The sequence below is a fragment of the Sabethes cyaneus genome, chromosome 2 (assembly GCF_943734655.1).
Source record: "Sabethes cyaneus chromosome 2, idSabCyanKW18_F2, whole genome shotgun sequence".
NCBI classification, from domain to species: Eukaryota; Metazoa; Arthropoda; class Insecta; order Diptera; family Culicidae; genus Sabethes; species Sabethes cyaneus.
Genome location: NC_071354.1, coordinates 180,077,845 through 180,100,210, shown reverse-complemented (window position 1 = coordinate 180,100,210; position 22,366 = coordinate 180,077,845). Strand labels below are relative to the sequence as shown.

Here is a 22,366-nt window from a genome sequence, read left to right as displayed (position 1 = left end):
GAGAACCATGCTGCGAGGGAGGACATTTCGAAAAAGCACCAAGACAAAATTTAGATTCGGTTTTTACAAAACTATGATTGCAGAAAATATTAATTGCATTATACCGGGCAGACGCTTGCTGTCTAATCCGCTACCACTCGTTGGACCACAACTACAAAAACACCCTTCGATTTAGTAAACCGGACAAACTCTTGGATTAGTTATTTGCTTGAGATCGAGTCAACGCAAGATCGCAACACAAAGTCTTGGATATTGGAGATTTCGACGGCTTTTTGCGACCCAGTCCCTCAAAAAAAATTAAAATATTTTTAAAATACTTTGCAGTAGATATCTAACGCTACTTCTACTAAATTCTTAAATTTAGAACTTAAATTTGCAGACTTCAATACTTATGTTACTTTATATTTCGATATTTTAGGTCGCGTTTGTAAATCAGCTTTGCAACTAAATCATGGAACAACACGTTTCACATAAACAACATTTTGATGAATTCTAGAATTTTTACAAACAAAGTTTGAATGTGTCCCAGATAAAACATCTGACTGTTTAAGAAAACACGCTACATCACCTCTGTGTGATTCAGATATCATCCCACACCTGACTCGGGAAGGGTTTAGCTACCATTCTCGTAAGGAACTACGGAAAAAGTAAATGTAGTTATAAATATATATTCAACGGGATATGCGCCTTCGCGCTTTATATTGAGTATGCGCTCTATGCGCTACTTTGGCAGCTTCTGATTATCAATTAAAGCTTGATTAAATTGCCGGCTATTCTTATTATCACATATGCCAAACCACACGTTAAAAATGCTTCATCACTCTCAAATGGTTGACATTTGCTAAAACAATTAATGTTTTAAAACCAAATTCTTTTGTTCCCCCGTAGAACTTGTTGAAATCAGTATCGCATTACGTGGCATCCCATCAAATTGCCCACCCACCCACTGCTGAAATCGTTGTTACCTTCACAACGTGTGTTGGAGTCCAGAAAATTTTTCATTTAACAGCTTGCTTGGATCTAGCGTTACAGTCAGACACAAGGAAACTACATATAGTAATGGCGCAATCGTGCGACAAACAACAGTTTGTGCTTTTCGCTTACTTGCCTACTATGTGTCTGCACAGGCCGCTCATGAGGCTAACAACTCGTGAGCAGCTAGGGCTGACGGCACACTGGAAACGGTAGATTTTGCGTTACTTTTTCTTAACTTTTGCATTTTACGCCCTCGATTACCCACGCAGGGAAGAGTGTAAGCCCTCGCAATAAATCGGTATAAGTTACTCGGGCTGTAATGACGAGCGAGAGTAATGACCGTGGCTGTTAGCTAAATACACACTCGCAAAAACTCGTTCATGAATAAATAAGAGCGACAGTCCGAAAGAGATGCTTACGTCGCACATTGGCCATGCAAAGTCATTGGTATAAACGTATCTGTATGGTATCTGTTGACTCAATAGCGGCACCGCCCAGATTCGAACCTACGATGACTGGTTTGTTAGGCTAGCATCGTACCCCGGAGCGAACTGGGCGGACGCACAGTGGGACGCATTAAAAGAAACAAAAAAAAAGACGTACATCGATATTAGTGACGAAACTATTAAAGATATCACCTTAAGGTCTTCTGCGAAGTTTCTTCGCTTTATGAGAACTGGAAATGTAGTATAGTAATGTTCCGATTTTGTCAGCTCCCGTTTTTGTCTACACCCGATTTTAGCAGCTTTTCATCTTTTGTTAACTTTTGTGCTTTTAAACATGATTTATGAACCTTTCAGTCTGCGTGAAACTATTTTAATTCCCTGGAGAGAGTGTTTGAATAAAATGATGCCTTTCTGCGTGTAATTCGGGGTCAAAATTAGGGTATTTTTATATTAAAAGTTCTACAGTTACTAAACAAGCAAAGATAGAGGTATTCTATAGTCAGCAATGTTGTGTATTTTTACTATTTGTATAACTTTGTAAGACAGGAAAAAGTCATACAATAACTACAAAACAGCTAAAAAAGAAAAAAAAATTACACGATTTTCCTTATATGAGAAATAGGATTTTTCTATCTTTGGTGAAGGGATAGAAGGTTACTCACTTTGCAAGACACATCACACGCTATGTCCGAAGGTATTTATTATTTAACTTACATGCACCTCAGATTTCTCTTCACAGGATGTTAGTATTAATCAAAACAATTAATTTAGAGAAGGTCTTAAAATATTCTATCTCGGGTTTTTTGAAAAATTCAATTTTCAAGGTTATTTAGGGGTCATTCCCTCTCAAGAGATCATATCCGTTGTAACCGACCACCTCCGATTTCAACCGAATTTGGTATAATTGCTCATTTCGACCCCACATTCTTTTTCCCAAAGTTTTGTACGGCTTGATCAATCCCCCTTGCATTAACGCTTCTCCATTTTTCTCAGATTTTCGAAAATACTCATTTTTCACTGCATGTCACTGCAAGGGGGATTGTTCAATCCATACAAAACTTTGAGAAATTAAATGTGGGGTCAGAACAGGCAATTATACCAAATTTGGTTGAAATCGGAGGTGGTCGATTACAACGGATATGATCTCTTGAGAGGGAATGACCCCTAAATAACCTTGAAAATTGAATTTTTCAAAAAACCCAAGATAGAATATTTTAAGACCTTCTCTAAATTAATTGTTTTGATTAATACTAACATCCTGTGAAGAGAAATCTGAGGTGCATGTAAGTTAAATAATAAGTACCTTCGGACATAGCGTGCATCAATGTGTTATATTGAAACTGAAGAAAAGTTTTAAAGTTTAAGTTTAAAAAAGTTTTTAAGTTTTTATTGCACTTTTAGTGGGATTAATTAAAATTCGAATTCCGGTGAACGATAGAGCTTTTAGTTTTAAGAAACTCTATCAAAGGTTCCATAAACCTAAAACCAAGTATTCCCGCTCAAAACTCTAATGCGCACCAAAAAAGGTTTTGGACCAGTGTGCTATGCCCGGTTGATTAAATTGCGTTGGGTTAGAATTTAATTTTTACTGGAAGTCTTCGGTATTGCAAGGTCTTAAGCGTTAAATTAAAAAAAAAGAATTAAAAAAAAATTTCCCGATTTTGTCAGTCCAAAATTCAACATGGGGTTGACAAATTAGGAACATTACTCTTTTGGAAAAATTAGAGCTTAGAGAGGTAATACGACGGAAAAAATATAACTATTTAGTATAAAGCTTTACATCTTCAATTGGTATTAAACAATTTAGATAATATTATTTGGAGCAACTTCACTGAAGAAAGAAAGTGGCCCTTAAGTCTCTTAAGGGAAAAAAATTACGGAGCGAAACTTGCGGATACCCCCTTAGTATTGTTTTTTTTTCAAATAGATCTTTTATGTTCTGTAAAGCTGTTGACAGTGCTAAGTTGCATATTTTTGTAGAATATGGGGAAACTCTACAATTGTCGATTTTCAAGTTGTTTAATTTTTTTTGTTTTTTTAAGGGGGGGACCCTACTCAAAAAAGTCGGAAAATCGAATTTTATTTTTTTGCATTTTCGAGACGCTTATACCTTCAGAAGGGTTTTTTGATATCCGATCTCGTTGAAAACTTACGGCAAATATGGAGTCACCTCAAGGGAAGTCCATTGCTGTGCGAAACTTTAAACGCGTTTTCTCCGAAACCATGTTTCTTTAGCTGGCGGTACGCGTATCTCAGATTCTAGTGGACCGATTTGGCTGAATTTGTTTTTTGAGCATGTAAAAATAAATTATCTAAATTATTACGTAGCCGTTTTTTGATATCTCAATTTTTCAATTTTTTATGAGCTCTTAATTGGCGATTTTTGATAAAAAAAAATCCTTTCTTTTGGAAAAATTGCCACCATTTTGATAATTTTTCGAATTTTCAAAAACCGTTACGTAACAATTTAAGTATTGACCTAAAGCTTCAAAATCATCCTTGAAATTCTACGATATTCCGTTGTTTCCCGGCACGTACCGCCAGCAAGGAACTATTTTTTAGAGGGCATTCAGGCAACTACCTGCCGCCAACATAATAATCACAATTCTGGTATCCTAAAAATACAAAATATATCTTCAAATATACCTTAACCATTAACAAAAATACCCCAACGCTTAGTTATAACTCTAGCATCTGAATTTTTTTTATAAAAATCTATTATTTTTCGGTCTTCCAGAGTAGGGTCCCCCCTTAAAGCAAGTTTTAAGGGGGTGTATCCTGTGCAATAGCAGAATGTAGCAACTGACCTATAATATCTTTGCAACTTCCACTCTTCCTATGTAAGAATTTGTAGAATCGAAAGTGGTTACAAGCTTAACATCTTCGATTGGCAAGAAACATTTATAAATAACATTATTTTCAGCAACTTCACTGAAGAAAGAAGTAGCTATCTCTTAAGGGAAAAAAATTACGGAGCGAAATTTGCGGGGTAGTTTATTCATAGGGCCCATAAGATGGGCATAGGTAAAAGATAAAGGGTAGAAGATTGATTACTATTAAGTTCTTATTATCATTTCCCAAGCAGCACAATTTTTTGCAACACATTTAGTTGCATAAATTTATTTATGACCAGAATTAATCATATATCGGTTGCCACGACTACTTTTAAACAACTTTGTTAACGTGCTTAACAAAATTTTTGTACGAGAGGTTTTGAGTGTGCAGAGAGCGGAGTATCACTAAAAAGTGGAAAATAGGGAATGAAAACAGGTTCGAGGAATTGGAAATAACTCAGAAAAGAGAACAGGAACAGGAGAGTAATATGAAGAAAAGGTGATATAATAGAAAGAAAGGAAAATAAAATGAAAAAGCAAAAATATAGTGACAGACAGTCAATAAATGTCACAGGGAATTAGACAAAAAATGGGAAGGCAAAAGAGGAATGGAAAAAATGGTAACCGAAAATTGGATGAGATATTGAGAAAACGAAACGGGAAGCAAAAATGGAAAAATGAAATGAGAAATAAAACAAGAAAAAATAAATGAAAAGGGAGAATATGAATTGAATTTTTTTTTGAAACGATGGTTTTACAATTGATGAAGGGACGGTAGGGGAAATAAATGAAAATTTTTGGTGAAGGAGGGGAAGAGCGGAAAGGAAGGGGGGGTGTTGGTAGCTATGCTTGACAAGTAGTCATTTTGACTCCTACCTTTTGTCCAATGCTGGAAGGTACATGAGTCGAACCAAGCTGTAATCTGACATTATAACCGGATTCGAACCCACAACACAACAGTAGAGTACGAGAGACTTAAAAATAAAAATTGATAAAATAGGAAGAAATGAGTAGCGTTGGAAATGACAAAGAAAAAAGAAGAAAAAAAAGTTAATTAATACAAAGAAGTAAAAATAGAAAGAGCGATTAGAAAATTATAATTGAAGAATCGAAAAAAAAAATCGCAAAGGAAAATAGACAACAACTGGGCAATTATTGAAAAGGGTGATGGAAAAATGAGAGCAGCAAAATTAAGCGAGAAAAGAAAACATGAAAGAGGAATGATAACAATTCCAAGTTTTACTACGTTCGTATAGTGGTTTTCATGACCAATTTCATAGAACCGCTGATAAAACTATGAGCTCCACAAGAACTTTCTGATGACCGCTATAAAACTGCTTTCTGACTAAGTGACCCATTCCTAAGAATGTTTTCATAACCTCTACAAGAATCAGGTCATAAGCTGAAGTAGTCGTATCACGTTCTGCTGAAGGCAATAAAACCTAAGCACAGACAAACAGACATAATTCTCGTTTTCCATTTTTCGTACCGATTAAACCGTCATTTCAAACTTGTTCTTAGTTGGGAATGTCTCCGTTTTGGTCAAAGTGGCGCTTTTCGACGAAAGAAAAGGAGTTCCCCATAAAAAATACTTGCTACTTCAAGGGATACCCATGTTGCTGTTTGATATTTGGGAATGTCGATCATAGATGGTGCTAGTGTTCAGGTTAAATGTGAGGTACGATAATTTTTGTTAATTTTTCTTCCAAGAGTTATGTCTGTTTGTCTGTGACCTAAGCTTAAGCTTTCGCTGCCTGACAGCCACCGCCATAATTTAATAAAGCTTTTCGCTCTGGTAAAAGCAAAATCAGTTCGCCAGCTTTGTCAACTTGAAAATATATCCGTGAGCAGAAAAGTTAAAGTTTAACTGTCAGATCATTCTGAACGATTTGCTTTAGAGCGACTATAATAAATAATTAATTTTGAGCAGTCTTAGTTCGTTTGCAGCATGTGCGAATTAAATTTTATCGTGCATATTGGTATGATAGATCGCGCGATAAAATCAGCGCGCCACTGAAATTTTGCAATTTTCGAAAACTGGTTGTTTTAACAAATTGAAAATATTCAGTTAGTCAATCGCAATTTCTAGCAAAATCATTTTAGTTGCTTCCTCTGACAGGAAAACCGATTGATAATAACTTTCTTTCTGCAAAACATTTTGCTTTGATGAATTTTGGTTTGCGAGCTTAAACAGAATACTAGAATATGACAATATGGCCTCGCTTACAAAAGTGATTTTGGTGTTGAACTTTAGTATTCTTCATAATAGGAGCAAAAAAACTGTTTGGTCAGGGTGTTACCGTTTAAATAGCTTTATAAAACTAACAGATTTTTTGCGGTTTTACAAGCAACTGCGATAAGATCAATTTTGGTTGGTGCACCATTTTGTATTGCTACGCCACACTTATGGTAAGTTCATAAGAGACGTGGTGCTGTCAACAAGTTTTAACGTGGTAATATGTATAAGCGACCATAATAAATTTGCTTTATTAACAGTTTTATTATGGTTTTCTAGCTAGCCATAAGTGTGTTTGAACTCGTATCCTCTTTGTATAGTGCAATACCACAATAAAACCAGAGGTAATGATTAAAACCGCAATTAAACCTTTATAAAATTCAAATAAAACCATATGGCTTTAGAATTGTTACTTGGGCTGTACTCTAATAGCCGGCTGTGAAGTCTGTCGATAGTGTCGATAAAGAAGGGTCAAGTCTTAGAAAAGACGTTTATGCCCAAGGCTTTGCTTTTTTTGAGATAGAAAACCCAAAATAATTCCAGTCTGCTTGCTTCAATTTGCTTGTTAAGTTTATGCTAGAGCTTTCAGCCTTGAGCTTTGAGCTTTTAATGCTTGTTCAGTTTATGGTTGAGCTTTGAGTATCTATTATCCCCAATTTTTTTGCGTAGAAAGAGCGCACTGTAATAGAAAATTGAAAAAGGGCAATGAAAAGTAAAAGGGTGAAGTACTAGAGTAAAAGCGCAAAAAATAATTATGAATATTAGAAAAAAATAAGATGAACAATTGAGAAGTAAAATGGCAGAGGAAATGGATGAAATAAATTAAAAAGAAATAAGAAAAAGCGAGATTGTAAGGAGAAGTAAGCAAGTAAAATTTGAAATCAAATTGGGAAATGAGAAAGAGAAACAGGAGTGGAAGAGGCAAATAGGAACGAAAGAAAAATAAAATTGGGAAAGGAAAGTAGGAGAGAGAATATTGATTTTGTTGTTATTGGTTTATTAGGACTTTTTAAACGCAAGGCGTTCATTCGAGTCCTGGAGAGGGAATAGTAAAAAGCAATGTGAAAGGAAATAGTAAAAAGAAATATAACGAACATGAATAGGAATGGGCCTATGTGCAAATGAGAGATTTTCGTCGTGTCTTCTCTCTTACGTTTATCACGGCGACATAAATGCATTCCAATGCAATTTTTTCTTACCAATAGCTAGCTACCATCAAACGTTTCATGTCAAATTGATCCGTTCAAGCACATTTCCATCACCGAGATAAGCGAAAGGGAGGAGACGCAAAGAGAATCTCTCATTTGCACATAGGCCCTTTTCACATGTTGCTCTAGAAATTAAGAAAGAACAACGAGAAGGGAGAAATGAAAATAGAAAACAGTGTTTCAAAGTAGGAACACCAATATGACCAAGGAAAATGTAAGGGTAGTAGGAAAAAGAAATTAAAAAGAAAGATTGAAGACTTTATTATTCTCTTATGCTGGCTTCAATGACGGAAATTGGCAATAAAACCATTATAAGAATGCAATAGAACTCAAAATGCTACTTGGGTAAGAAGAAGAGAAGGATAGAAGGATTCATTCTCAAGTTCAAATTTTTTTGTTCCACTTGACTTACCTAAAAATACCACTTTTTTAAGTATGTTTGCTACTTTTTGAGTAAATCCGATCATTTTATTTTCTTTTTTTGGTACATGATTTTGTCGATGTTCAAATTGACATTTTTCACTATCTTAATGCGTTTCAATCGAAAATCTCTTCGTCGTAATGTTGCATAAAATCAACTTTACATTATTGAAAAAATATTTAGAAACGTTGCCGATCAAACAATACCTTGTAGTGGGATTTTACAATGCACATTTTTATTTATTTATACTCATTTATTTATTACTACTCTCTTTTTCAAGAAGCAGAGAAAAACTCATTGAAGTAAGCCTCTCTTAGGTTTCTTCTCCAACAGTCATAAAACCTTTTAATCTTTTCCACAATTTTTATTTTGTTTTACAAAGACATTAAATGTGATTCTTTATAATTATTGCATATATGATTTATCTCCTGGAAACCATAAATGAAAGTTGATGAAAGGCTGATATGTGAATAAACTTACATAATAATGCCTCTGTTGAACTTTCATGCATCGAAACCCCAAACGGCATTGAAGGTTTGGTGCTAAAGGAGGTATATTTTCAACTGTTTCAGCTGAAGCTTTTTCTTCTTTATTCAAAACACATCATTCAATCATTCAGAATCAAACTTCTATTCGCAATGTAGACGCAAATAACTTTTCGGTCAGACAAGCTACTCTTCAAAAAATTCCACACTTGAGTCTGCTTATCTTCAGTTCGTAAAGCTACACCTTTAAAAAGTCAAAGTGCTGCTCGAAGGGGTTAGCTGAAAGAGTGAAATGACGTATTTTATTATGGAGAACGGGTATATAAAAACTTTTTTTTTCTCATTGCTATGTAACACCTCACGTCGTTTCAGTCTCTTATTAGCATTCATCCGATTTTACTTTCTCGTACCAATTCACCCTGCTTTCGATTGTCTGCCAAAACTTATTTTACCACTTTCAGAAAGCCATTGTCTTGATGACAACGATTGGTAACTCGACCATTACATCCATTGCAGAGTAGTAATATCGCAAAAAAAAATCTAAGTTTGATTCTCCTAGAAGTGAATATATGCTTTTCACACGGTGCTCTATATAAGGATTCCTTCATACATCTATTATGAACAGTTTTACATCCATCCAAATCAGTATATTTATAAATTTGCAAACTTAGTGAGAAATCCCAATAAAATACAATTTGGGATGAAATAGTTGAGGTTCAAAACGAGTTTAAATGAAACTAGACTTGAATCATGTTTACCTAATTGTTTATATAAAAAACATACGCAAGTAAAATTCTTTCAGTTGACAAACTAGTTGATAATTACTCTTTATATAAAATTGACGTATTTAAGTCATACTTTCTGAACCAACCATTTACGAACAACCAACATTAGAGCCTTGATAAAGAATACGAATTGTTCGAAACGTTGGTGAAAGAGAAAAACACCGTTTTTCTGCTTTTTAAGACTGCAAAGCCGAAAGAAACTCTATTGAGTGAATTACCAGTCGATAAAAGATTGCACCAAATATCTACTTCAGAAGTCGTTGAAATAAGCGGCAACAATATTTCCTCTTCAGAATAAAACGACTAATGAATTTGACTCTGTTCTGTGAAATTACAACCTTTCCATGGTAAGGAAAATGGCACACATCAGAAGCGATTTGGCCTGGTCGGACTGGCCACGAATTGAATGCGAGGGGTAGGTTGGATCAGCTTTAAGCAGGCACGCCGAGGTGAAATAGTTTTGTGACGAGTTTAATCATATGGTTGGTATGTACGGTACCTACACCGACCGACCGATCGGTCCCCGTTTGGTAGTGGAACTTTTGCAGTTACTGCAAGTCCTGCCCTGCCAGTGCAGTGCAGTGCCAGTGGTGTGCCATTTTGTTCGCATTCCGCGCGTGGTTGGCAGGTAACAAATAATGGACGATAAAAATAGTTTGTGAAAAGTTTTGTTTTTGCGCTCGTAAGAATTAGATGGCATTATTTCTCCTCACTGCACTGACTGGTTTGAAGGAGCTGTTGCTGGTGGGGGGACTTGAATTATTGAAATTTTTATCTATCTTTTATTTCCATTGTTCGTGGAAAGAAAAACAAACGAAAAATATCCCCCCTTTCTGACAGTTTCAGTAATCGGATAGATTTGGATGAGTGAATGTTCACGCTCCGGTTGTTTTTGACGAGCTGATTTGATGGGGCTGAATTCCATGCATAATTGAGTTAGTTTGCGCAGGTAGAATTTCGACTGTTTGAAGCATTACTCTATGTTGTTAGTGAAGTGGAAAATTGTATGTGTGTGATACTTACGGTCGCCGTTCGGTTACAGTGCGTCTTGACTATCTCTGGGTTTCCGTACAGCTTCAGGAACAGAAGCGTTCCCTGGAGAATGAAAATGTATGACACTTTTAACATGATTACACAAACTACATAGCAATATTGTTTCGGTATAATTCTTCTGTAATACTTGGTCGGACCAATCCGTCTTCGGCGACTGTCGTCCGCTCGATGTGATGCTGTTCCGAAAAGAAAGATTTGAAAGAAACGGAGAAAACATTTCACGCTTGGTTGGAGGTCGCTTTCCGGGAATTCCATTGTTATTGTGATTAACCGTCAATGGTGGGCTGTGAAATCCTTTCATTTACGGACACAGAAATATTCATACTTGTATGGATTTTCTACGGGCGACTGCCGCCAGTAATGGGAAACAAATGAGAGGCTTACCCGGGCGTAATTATTTATAGATAACGGATTGCTGGTCTATCGAAAATTATTGGATCGTTGCCAGATTGCTGCCAGCAACTAAAAGCTATGAACGGTTCAAGGGGTGGTCGATAGAATGGATAAAATTGTTTAACCGCCGAATGTTTAATATAACCAAACCATGCGCCTCCATTAGTATCGAAACCGATGGAGACGCATGGTTTGCGAAGCCGATCGGCTCTTGTACGACACTACACTGGAAGCAAATGTGATGAATTATTTGCACAACCCGGAAATGAGTAAACGTGCACATATAAGCGGGTTCTGGCACGAGGATGCTTTTTCCTTTCGATAAATGATGTGTATGGAAGCGAACTGAGAGAACATTTTGCATTCGGAGTTTAATTGCATCTAGCATTTATACAGCGTTTGTGACATCCCGTACGGGAGGATTGATTATGAATGGGATTATTTGTAACGATTGCGGTTTTTCTCTCCTATTCATCATACTAATGGGATGCTAGTTTTTGCGTCATTATTGCTGCACTGGAAAGGTCGAATAGATTGTTTTAAAACTTTAAACGTTTATTTAATTAAAAACATTAATTTGTTCGGGTGAAGCACACTATAGTGCAACCAAAACATGTGGAGGGAACTCCGGTCCAACGAGTGTGGATATAGATAACAGCCAATCACAATTTGCGCTCAATTGCCACAATTATTGTTGAATGGGTTTAGCGTATTGCAAACGATTATCGGAGATTAACAATTTCGGCTCGTTGTAGATAATTATCGGGGCAGCAGTTTGTATCCATTAAGCTAACTGCAGGCGGAATGCCGTAAAACGAACGGATGTGGGGTGATCGTATTTGTGATTTATTAATTAACATCAAGTCCATTTAGTGTTATCTGCTATTGCGGGAATTGGTTACGCAATGATTGATTAACCATCGGCGCTGCACAGGTAAATTATGCATCAGCTTCAAAATGCCTCAACCACTGGAAATGTAATTACACCGGAAATTCCCCTAATCGCAAAGAGTTGAAATGGGTGAAGAACTGGAAACGGATCCGGACTGAAATTAAAAACTTACTGCGGTGTAGCTGTTCGATCATTAGCAAGTTTGTATGCAGACAAACGGTGTCCCCGAGCGAGGCGGTGGTAGAGGTGGCCAATCGCATGTCCGACAAACCATGCATTGGCATCGCGATGGCAACTATTTTAATTGAGCGGGTATTCGTGGTGTCAATTTGTTGTCGGATTACAGCGCGACCGGGGTCGGACGTGAGCGAATGAATATTTGAAAAGGCGGCTTTCGTTATCGTCCGTCCGTCGCTTAGTTTCGGATGGAATTGCACAAAAAAAAGGCTCACAAAACCGAAATTGGGAATGGCGCGGATTTTTATTTTATTTTACTCAGTCACTAGAGCACGGTTTGGGAAACGGTTTGCCACGACGAGTGAGAATGGAAATGGATTTTATGCAACAATGCAATTCGATAGCTCGGTGCTGGCGAGGGGGTGGGTTAGGAAGGATTTTTATTGTTTAAAATGAAAATGATGCGGATTATTTGAAGATAAATAAACGATATGCTGTAATCTATCAGGAACATGGTAATGCCATTCACTTCGTGGATTACAGGAAACGAAAATGAGTCGGCTTTGCTTTTTTATTTGGACAGAGAGACTAGTTTTAGTACAAGCTTCGATACTGCTTCCACTGGACACCCGTGATACGTTGCTTTTGCGTGGACACTTGTGGTTTGTTCTTGACAAAATTGTTCGTTTCTCAGCAATTTCGAACAGAACACAATTCGTCTCTATTGCCCTATCGCAACTTAATTTCTTTAAAACAAATATTTCAAAAATTAAAATTATCAATTTTTGAACACATGGTATTCCACTTAATAAAAAGTTCTTAGCTTTCCAGAAAAAATTACGGAAGATGTGGGTCTGTTTGGTTAACACACTAGGAAAACAAAAACAAAAATAGAAATATTTTCGTTATTAGTCCATTTTCTTATTTCGGTCTACATGGAAAGACTCACGTTTATTTTTTGATGGGTCTCCTGTCTAATGTGCTAAATGCTCATTTTGGTTAAATCTATATATATCTTATCTATACCTATAAAAATGGATTTCTGTCTGTCTGTCCGTATGTTCCTTATAGAATCGAAAACTACTGAACCAATCGACGTGAAAATTTGCCTATAGGGGGTTTTGGAGTCAGGGAAGGTTAGGTTATGATGGTTAGAGACCCTTCTCCCCACTATGAGGGGGGGCTCCCATACAAATGAAACACAAATTTCTGCATAATTCGAGAACTAATCAAGCAAATGGAACAAAATTTTACATGTGAGTGTTTTTGGAGGCAAGAATTTTTTCTCTGCCAAGTTGAGACCCTTCTCCTCTTTAGAAGGGGAAATATGACCCCTCTCCCCTTTAAACGGGGGGGGGGGGGGGAGAGGGGGGGCTTCCGTACAAACGGAATTCAAATTTCCTCATAACTCGAGAACTAATCAAGCAAATGGAACCAAATTTAGCATGTGGGTGTTTTTATAGGCAATTTTTTTTCTATGGTGAATTGAGACCCCTCCCCTCTTTAGGAGGGGAATTATATCCCCTCCCTCTTCAATAGTGGGGAGGGGCTCCTATACAAATGAAATTCAAATATCCTCATAACTGGAGAACTCATCTAGCAAGTCTAGCAGCCCTCCGTAGAGTTCACCTTCATCTAGGTTTATTTATTTTCCTAGATCTACTGACCTCTATTACTTTCCTTCAGTTGGGTCACCCCTGCGAAATGGTACTTTCTACGAAAATATTTTCCGTAAAATGGTACATCCCGCGTAGGGTTTTTCGCGAAACTCTATATTCCGCAAAATGGCATTCGGCGAAATGGGTTGTATTGATGGTGAATATTTAAATGCTATCTGCTTTTTTTTGACGTAGGACTACGTCTTTGTTTACTATACTGGGACTGGGTAGCACTTTGTGAAAACGAAAATAGAAGTGTAACGTTTGAAAGAAAGATTTCAAATGCTAATAACTACATACTAAACAATTTATATGTCCTTGGATAGATAAAATGATCAGCAATTTTTAGGGGGATAAGAGAGTAATTTTAAGGGGGCGTAAGAGGGGGACTCCTATACAAATGAAACACAAATTTTCTCAGAACTCGAGAACTAATCAAGCAAATGGAACCAAATTTGGCATGTGAGGGTTTTAGAAGGCAGGATTAATTTTCTACGGTGTACTGAGACCTCTTCTCCTTCTAAGAAGGGGGGGGGCATTCGTACAAATGAAATACAAATTTCCTCAAAACTCTAGAAATGATCAAGCAAATGGAGCCAAATTTGGAATGTAGGGGTTTCAGAAGGCAAGATTTTTTTCTTTGGTAAATTAAGACCCCTCCCCTCTTTAGGAGGGGGGGGGGGCCTCCATACAAATAATATTCCAATTTTCTCATAACTCGAGAACTATTCGAGCAAAAGGAATCAAAATTGGCTTGTAGGGGTTTTTGGAGGTAAGATGTTTTTCTATGGTGTACTGAGACCCCTTCCCCTTCCAAGAAGGGGGGCTCCCATACAAATGAACTACAAATTTACTCATAACTCTAGAACTAATCAAGCAAACCCATCCGTCTTTAATTAGGGGGGGGGGGGGATTTTTTATATGGTGGATTAGAACCTTTGCTTTCTTTAAGAAGGGTAGATCCCATACAAATGAAATACAAATTTCTTCATAACTCGAGAACTAAACAAGGAAATGGCACCAAATTTGGCGTGTGGGGTTTTTTGGAGGCATGAATTTATTTATTTTATGATGCTTTGAGCCCCCTCACCCCTGTGGGAGGAGGATAATTCATTACCATTTCAACCTTTATGATGCACACAAGTGATTTTTAAAAGAAATTTCTATGTCTCAAAGGTTGCAGGCATTGTACTTATGAACCCTCGTCCATGTATTTTCAAAGTCACCATTGCATTAAATGAAGAATTGAATCTGAATATTTTGCTCTTCTTTTTTAAACATTCACTTAAACAACGGAACTCACAGATTCTTATAAACATTCATATGCCAGAAATGCAGTTTACATTAGTTTTTGATCTGATGATCTGATATAGTCCTACGTCACCCTTTCGTACAACCCTTAGGGCTGTATACCTTGTAGTTTTATCAGGCTAAGCAATGGGGGGAGTTGTTTTCTACTTTACTGTGAGGAAAATATGTGTATTAAAACACCCTTGAACTCCCCAGAAACTTGCAAAACTCGAGATTGTGACAAAGGTCATCCAAGATTCATGATTCATGTACAACACAGTTTAATTTGTGGCAATACGAAGTTTGTCGGGTCAGCTAGTATCGATATATATAAAAGTGAGCGTGAGTATGTTTGTATGTTCCACCATAACTCCAGAACACCTTGACCGATCCCCACCAAACTTGGCACACATGTTCCTTGATATAAGAGAATCAGCACTGGGGGGTTGACAAAAGGGGGGCATAACTCCGAAATGCCTGGACGGTTATTCATCAAACTTGGCACAATTGTTCCTTGGCATAAGAGAATTAGCACTGGGGGGCTAACAAAAACGAGGTAGGAGGTTCCCTAACAGATAGGAGGGTCCCTAATAGGGGGGAGGCCATAACTCCGAAACGTCTTAACCGTTCTTTATCAAACTTTGCACACATGTTCCTTGACATCAGGGAATCAGCACCGGGGGAGAGGGGGGGGGGGGAGTCGGTAATTTCGAAACGCCTTGATCGTTCTTTATCAAACTTTCAAACATGTTCCTTGATATAAGGGAATCAGAACTGAAGGGGTTGACAAAAGAGGGGGAGGAACAGGGGAAAGACTCAGAAATGTTTGGACGGTTCTTCCTTAAGACAAAAGAGGGAGCTGATGACAGGAGGTTGCTGACAGGAGGTTGCTGATAGGAAGGGGGAGTAACGCTCACATGACTGTAAAAATTTATCCGTACAACAGCAAAAATCAAAATACGATACACTAAACGGCAATGCTTGCTGCTGTAGATTTTTCAAGTGTAATTATGCGCCGAATCAAAGTAATCCGTATAAAAAGTGTTCGACCATTAGTGCTAAGTTTTGCTGGCTGACTCTATTTGAGTCACAGGGGCAATCATTCAAACAGTGTGGAGTTGATCTGAGTACACCATGTTTTTTCCATGGTTAACTTTATGTGGCATGTTCCAGAGTGGGCTCGGCCAATAATTTGTGCATACTTGCTCCTGGTGGTGAAACTAAAAACATTGTTTACAAACATGTTCTGTCTTGAAGTGAGATGAAGGAATGACAGGTTTTTTGTATCCATGGGAAAAACACTGTTGCACCTTCTACTTTTTTTGAAAAGTACCTTAACAAAATTATTCATTACCTATGGGTGGTGTGGCCATTGTTAGTGGAAGGTGCAAATAGGATAAATGTTTTTGTTTCTCTTTCTTTATAGGGTTTTATAGGGATTTCCGTAAAGAACACAGTTGTGTAAGTGGCCGGGTAGACAAAAGAGGGGATCTGACAAATTGGGAGGAACGTCCTAAAGAGGAACAAGCGTTATATTTTTGCATTATAAGCATTTCGGTTACAATAACTGATGACCGGGCACTCAGCTAGTATATATATAAAAGTGAGCGTGAGTCTGTTTGTATGATTGTATGTTCTACCATAACTCCAAAACGCCTTGACCGATCTCCACCAAACTTGTCACACATATTCCTTGATATAAGGGAATCAGCACTGAGGGTTGATAAGAGGAGGGAAGGTCTTAAAAGAGGGGGAGGGCCATAACTCCGAAATGCCTGGACGGTTCTGCACCAAACTTGGCATACATGTTCCTTGGCATAAGGGAATCAGAACTCAGGGTGTTGACACAAGAGGGGGGGGGGTCATAACAAAGTGGAGAGGGTGGGGTCATATCAGGGGGGAGGGGGGTCAAAATAGAGGGGAGGCCATAACTCCGAAATGCTTGGACAATTCTTCATCAAACTTGGCACAAATGTTCCTTGACATTAGGGAATCAGCACTGGGAAGTTGACAAAAGGGAGGAATCCCTAACAAGGGGGGGGGGGAGATCTAAATAAGTAAAAGGGGCGTTTCTCTTGCATTCAAACTGATTGCAGTTGTGCAACTGGCTTTGAGAAAAGAGGGGGGTTCCACCGAGGAGGAATATATGGTAAATAAACCTTTGTTTCGTTTCCTTTATAGCGATTTTCATTGAGCAAACCGATGTATAATTAGCTACGTGATAGAAGGGGGAGCTGACTGGGAAGGAACCGACATGTAGGGGGACGGGGAACGTGAGTATGAATGTATATTCCTCCATAGATCCGGAACTTCTGGACTTTTCTTCATTAAACGGCGTTTGCCAAATACATTTTTGGCATGATTCTCTTATATCGGGGGGTTGACAAAATAGGGAGACGGTCTCTTACAAGGGGAGAGAATGGTTCGAATGGGTAATGATGTGCGTTTCCCTTGCATTTGGAACGATGGCTGTGGTACAAGTTGTTTTATCTCTGGAAGGGTGAAGATAGTGGCCATTAAAAAGGGGAAGATTCAAAAACGTAAAAAAGGCTTTGTGTCGATTTATAGGGATTTCCGAGAAGAAAACAGATTTACAAGTGGTTGGGGGACAACGTGAAAGGAACTGACAAAGGGAGTACACACTTAAAAAAAAGTAACGAGTTCGGCAAATTATCGTAAATTTTACCGAACTCTGAGCAGCAGAACGTTCGGTAAAAAAATTTTATGATGCCAAACATTACTAATGATCCGTAAACGTTGATTGGCGCCATCGAAATCTACCGAACGTTCGGCTGCTCAGAGTTCGGTAAAAAAAAAATTAAGTGTGTAGATACATTCAAATGTTGATTTTAGATAATCGCCGCCACCACAATGTTTGTTCGATTTAATCGACGTTTTTCGGCGAAATAAGTATGAAGATTTAAATTACCAGTTAGTCCGGACGTTTCGAGCTACTACTGGTCTTCGCTCATCATCTGCGGACACTAAAACACTATATTAGGCACATTTACAACATAAAACATATTACAAATTCTTAACTTACACTTTTTCGTCCATTACAGATACATTCAAATGAAAAAAGGGTTTTGTTATTTGCATAATGAGTGTTTTTGTTACAAAAACAGATGTACAAGCGACTGAGTGGCCAAGCAGCCCCAAGTGAGATGGGGCAATCAGCTAGTCTTTGATAAATTTCTAGATGATACCCTACAGATTTTTCTTATACAGATTTATCTTAGATTTCTTTTAAAGATTTTAAGGTAGCGTGTGACTCAATTGAGCGAAATTAGACACTAAGTAAGCCATAGAGTAAGTACTAAATAAGTTATAGAGTAAGAAAAGAATATAGTCTACATTGTTTTATTAGTTAGTCTACAATGTTTGACGAAATAAATAAATAAATAAGTTATGCCGGAACCAGGCATGAACACTGTTTTCGAGATTCCTCATCAGTTTGAAATCTTTGCAGGTTGGTACAAACCGTACCAAAAATGACATTGAAATTGTTTAAATTATAGATTTGTATTTTTTTATCTAACAAATGTAGCAATTAACAAGCAAGGTGATGCCTCATTACCAGCTTTTGTTTTCTGAAACTAGCACTAACTAAATAGTTTCGTTATTCAGAAAACTTATGCATTGGAACTAGTTAGGAATAATGAGCTTCGCTGTTTTTCCTGCCTGGACCGAGCTCACAATTTAGTGGGGACAAAACGTAGCTCATCAATTTAGCGATGGCGATGGAAATCACCACTACCGTGAACAATCGGGCGTACGTACGGTACGATCCTGTCCGCTGTCAATCGGTAGGGGTACTTAGTAAGCGAAAAACTCGGTATGTATTGCCAAATGAAATTGTTTCTAATTTCTCCTGGGAACCGTAGGACATTTCGTTCGGTACTTCCAGTCCGAATCAGTCCAAACGGTCCAGGCGCGGTAGTTGGAGGAAAAAGTGTTCGTTGAAATAGCAAATACAGAATCGGAAGGAAAAAAACCTCTCGCTCAGTAACCGACCAAACGAGATCGAATTCACATAATAATAGATGGGAAAACTATGAGTTTCTAGTGTGTCACTGCGGGAGACACCGGAACACTGCACGCTACTGCAAATGCACATCGCTGATACGGTACCTACTGTGCAGTTTTTGTTGTTTTTACACTCGCTTTCTCTTTTTTAAGCCTGGAGACCCTATTGGCGTTGACCGACCGTGTAGTTTAGAGTGCAGCGAAGAGGAACATGTATATTTGTCAATGGGAAAAATATGTCCCCCGATTAATGTTTTATTGGCGCCGAGCTCGGGATATGAAAGAAAAACTATTATTTTTCTATTTTTGCTTGGTTGTTTATAGTTGACCAATTTCCGCAAAATGCTTGTTAAATTCCATTCAGCTCTGTTCGAATCGGTTAAAGTGAAAAATTTCGGCAGCTATATGGACCTATCTTGCACAATGTTTTGCATGAATGCGATCCATTTCAAGCATTCAGCCTTTTTTCATTCATAAACTGTACGATTTGCTGAATGCATCAATGATTACAAATTTGTTGGCCGTCAGTATGAAAATAAAAATAAAACGCTAGAAAATATATTTGTTTTGTATGGGTTTAGATACAGATGATGAATGAACGGTTAGGAAAAGTGCCGCAGGTGGCAACATGCAGCTGGCGGTTGTTTATTTGTTCGCTCAACAGTGCTGCAGCATTGAAATGCAACCGTTAGCGATTGAATGCAATGCGCTATTACATATGGAGTAGGTATTTTTTGTGCTGATGAGGCAAATCATTGATGGGATAATGAGTAAATCGTTTCGATTCAATTGAGAGCCGCGTTATGCAAATCGCACTTCTGTTCTAAATAGCGCAGCTTGAAGTGAATTTCAACAGTTGTGGTAAACTAATTTACTATTTTTTTTATTCCTTTCTTAGGAAAATGATTACTTTGCATAGAGCGCATGATAAGCACGTGATTAGCGTTGTGAAAATTATGTGCTACAAGCATATATAACTAGGCTTTTATTGTCAGTGTCCTACATTTCTCAATGTGATATTATTCATTGAATAATAATATTAATTTCAGGAATGTAAACATATGATGCCGTCCGGAAAGGAAAAATGATTTTTGATGGGTCTACTACATCAATGATAATGATCTTTACAGCTTAATTATCATTGCTACTGGATTAGATATTTTGAATAATAAACTCAGACTAATAAATAGCAAACGCCGCATATAAAATCGAACTCTGAACATATGATTTATATGTTCATATATTCAAATGATTATATTCAGTTCAGATTGCGATCCATTTCGCACCTTGACAGTTGGATAATTATTTGATTCTCGGTGAGCGTAAATGCCAGAGTGAGGTTTGAAAAGTTTTCTACTTCTGCAGTAAAAAGACTACTCATAGTTTTTCCTCATCTGTGTATGCACTGTCTTCGTTTGAAAAAACTATCGAACTGTCAAAAATAACCGTGCTTGAGAGCAAGGTTATTTTCAACCGGAGACTTTTCACACAGTGCCCGGTTTCACCCCGCAAGCCAATGGTCTGATTGTGTATTTAATTCTACGTTACTTTTCTCACTGGATCATTCGAAGGAGAATGATGCCAATTTATCAAAATTTCAATTTGAAAATCCAAAGAAACAGAATCGAAGGTCTGTAATTCCCAGTTTTTGAACTAATTGGTTGAAATCATTCCACGGGGCTAAATCACCTAGTTTTAATATCAAGTGTTAAATTTATATTGCAATATTCGCTTGTTACTACATTGCGTTTATTATCACTTAGAAAAGGACATGCCACGAGGAAACCGCAGCGTTGATTCAAAATTGATCCAATTTTTGATTGGTTGGAACTGATATGCAACAGTTTGTTGAAAATCAGAACACAGTGGTGCTTTCAGTATTGCTGAACCTCATTAGTGGGAATATAAAGCTGAGTATTATTTCATTTGTGGTGTATAATTCTGTGATGGTGTGGCTATTATTGAGTTTCCTAATGAATTGTTTGCATAGTCTGCATAGTCTGCGGTGTTTACCGGAGCTGATATTGGGCAAATGAAATGCGTTTTTGAAAATAATATGCGGCCATATTAGAAGGATTAGAAGCACGTGGCACGTCCTAGTTTTTCCTGTACACGGTGGCCTATGATAAAAAATGGCATGGCTCTTGTCCATTACGGTAAACATACATTATAGGAATATTATTTCTGATAACAGTACGCACAGTAAGTGTCCATAAGGTTACCACGTTTATGGGTATCGTGTGGTCACCTGCTGAAGAAAAAGCTGCTGCTGCCCCCTCGAAGAAAAAGAAATCGTGTTTTTACATATTAAAAGAAAAATAATGGCCCCAGATTACTACCCTGAGGACAGCAGACGTGTTTGCAAAAATAGTCTCCTACTCTAGCATCATAAAGTTCGTGATGTATTAAGAACTTCATTGTACTCGATCCTGGGCCATTCGTCGCCAATTTGTTGAGCATCTCCACATCCGCGAGTTGGCTTCAACCTGGCCGAGCCGTCAAGCACATTGGGCCCCTCTATTCCTGGTGCTGGTGGGCTTCTTGAAGAGAACAGATTTATTTGCACAGTCAGGTAGAACACAGTCGTGTTCCATGCCCAAGTAGCACACGTTGTCACAATTGAGTCGCAGCGGCTGATATGTGACAAATTTAAATGTAAAACTTCGGTTACATTAACCTAAAATATAACAATTGTGTAACCGAAATAGCGCAACTTATGTAACTAAATATAGTTTCATTAACAGTTACTCAATAACCAATATGTAACATGTATAGTTACAAAATGGTTACTATTGAAGTTACACATAAACTGTAAATTGACTTTCAATTAGTGGCAAGTTAGTTATCTTGAAACTTTTATTGCATAGCGAAAACAATGCAGCAGGTTTTTTATTCCAATCTTTCCAATCTATGGCTGTCAACGTCAAGCAATAAATTTAACTGTTAAATATAGAAGAGTGTATAAATTTCGCTTGTTATTTCAACACAAATTTTGATGCAGTTTCAAATTTATGGTGAAATGCATGATTCTAGCTTTGAAAAATTCACGCGCTCTTATTTAATCTAGCTTTTCGTTACTAACCTCTTTGAAAAATTGATTTTTTGTGAAACAAATATGTACAAATATAAAAAATTTAATTTCAATTTTCTGATTTTTTAAATTTATTCTTAGCAATAATGAATCAGTCGAGCATTCACCTAGAAATCATTAAAAAATAAATTGTTTTAGCTATCACTTAGTAAAATTCATAGCAATTTTGCCTTTGGTTTCACTACTACACCATCTTCCTTGAAGTTCTGTATCGTTTTCGGCATATTACATGAAATGATTTTAAGCAGACATTGGTTATAGATATCGGGAAAAGGAGTTTTTAGTGATTGTTGTGAAAAGAACATGTTAATTTAATATCAAAGAATAGTTTCAGTTTGAATAAAACAGTTTACCAGCAGTGTTAATCATAGAAGGTTACATTTCAGTTACATTCTA

The 22,366-nt window shown here is 37.3% G+C and overlaps 1 protein-coding gene across 6 annotated transcripts in view; it reads right to left on the bottom strand.

Moving 5' to 3' along the window:
• LOC128738885 (collagen alpha-1(XVIII) chain) overlaps positions 1-22,366 on the bottom strand; it is a 591,219-nt gene that overhangs the window by 139,245 nt on the left and 429,608 nt on the right. For all 6 annotated transcript variants that reach the window (XM_053834344.1, XM_053834348.1, XM_053834349.1 and 3 more), the window contains exon 6: positions 10,414-10,485. In XM_053834344.1, the coding sequence (XP_053690319.1) occupies positions 10,414-10,485 (72 nt within the window). The remainder of the gene's footprint in view (positions 1-10,413; positions 10,486-22,366) is intronic.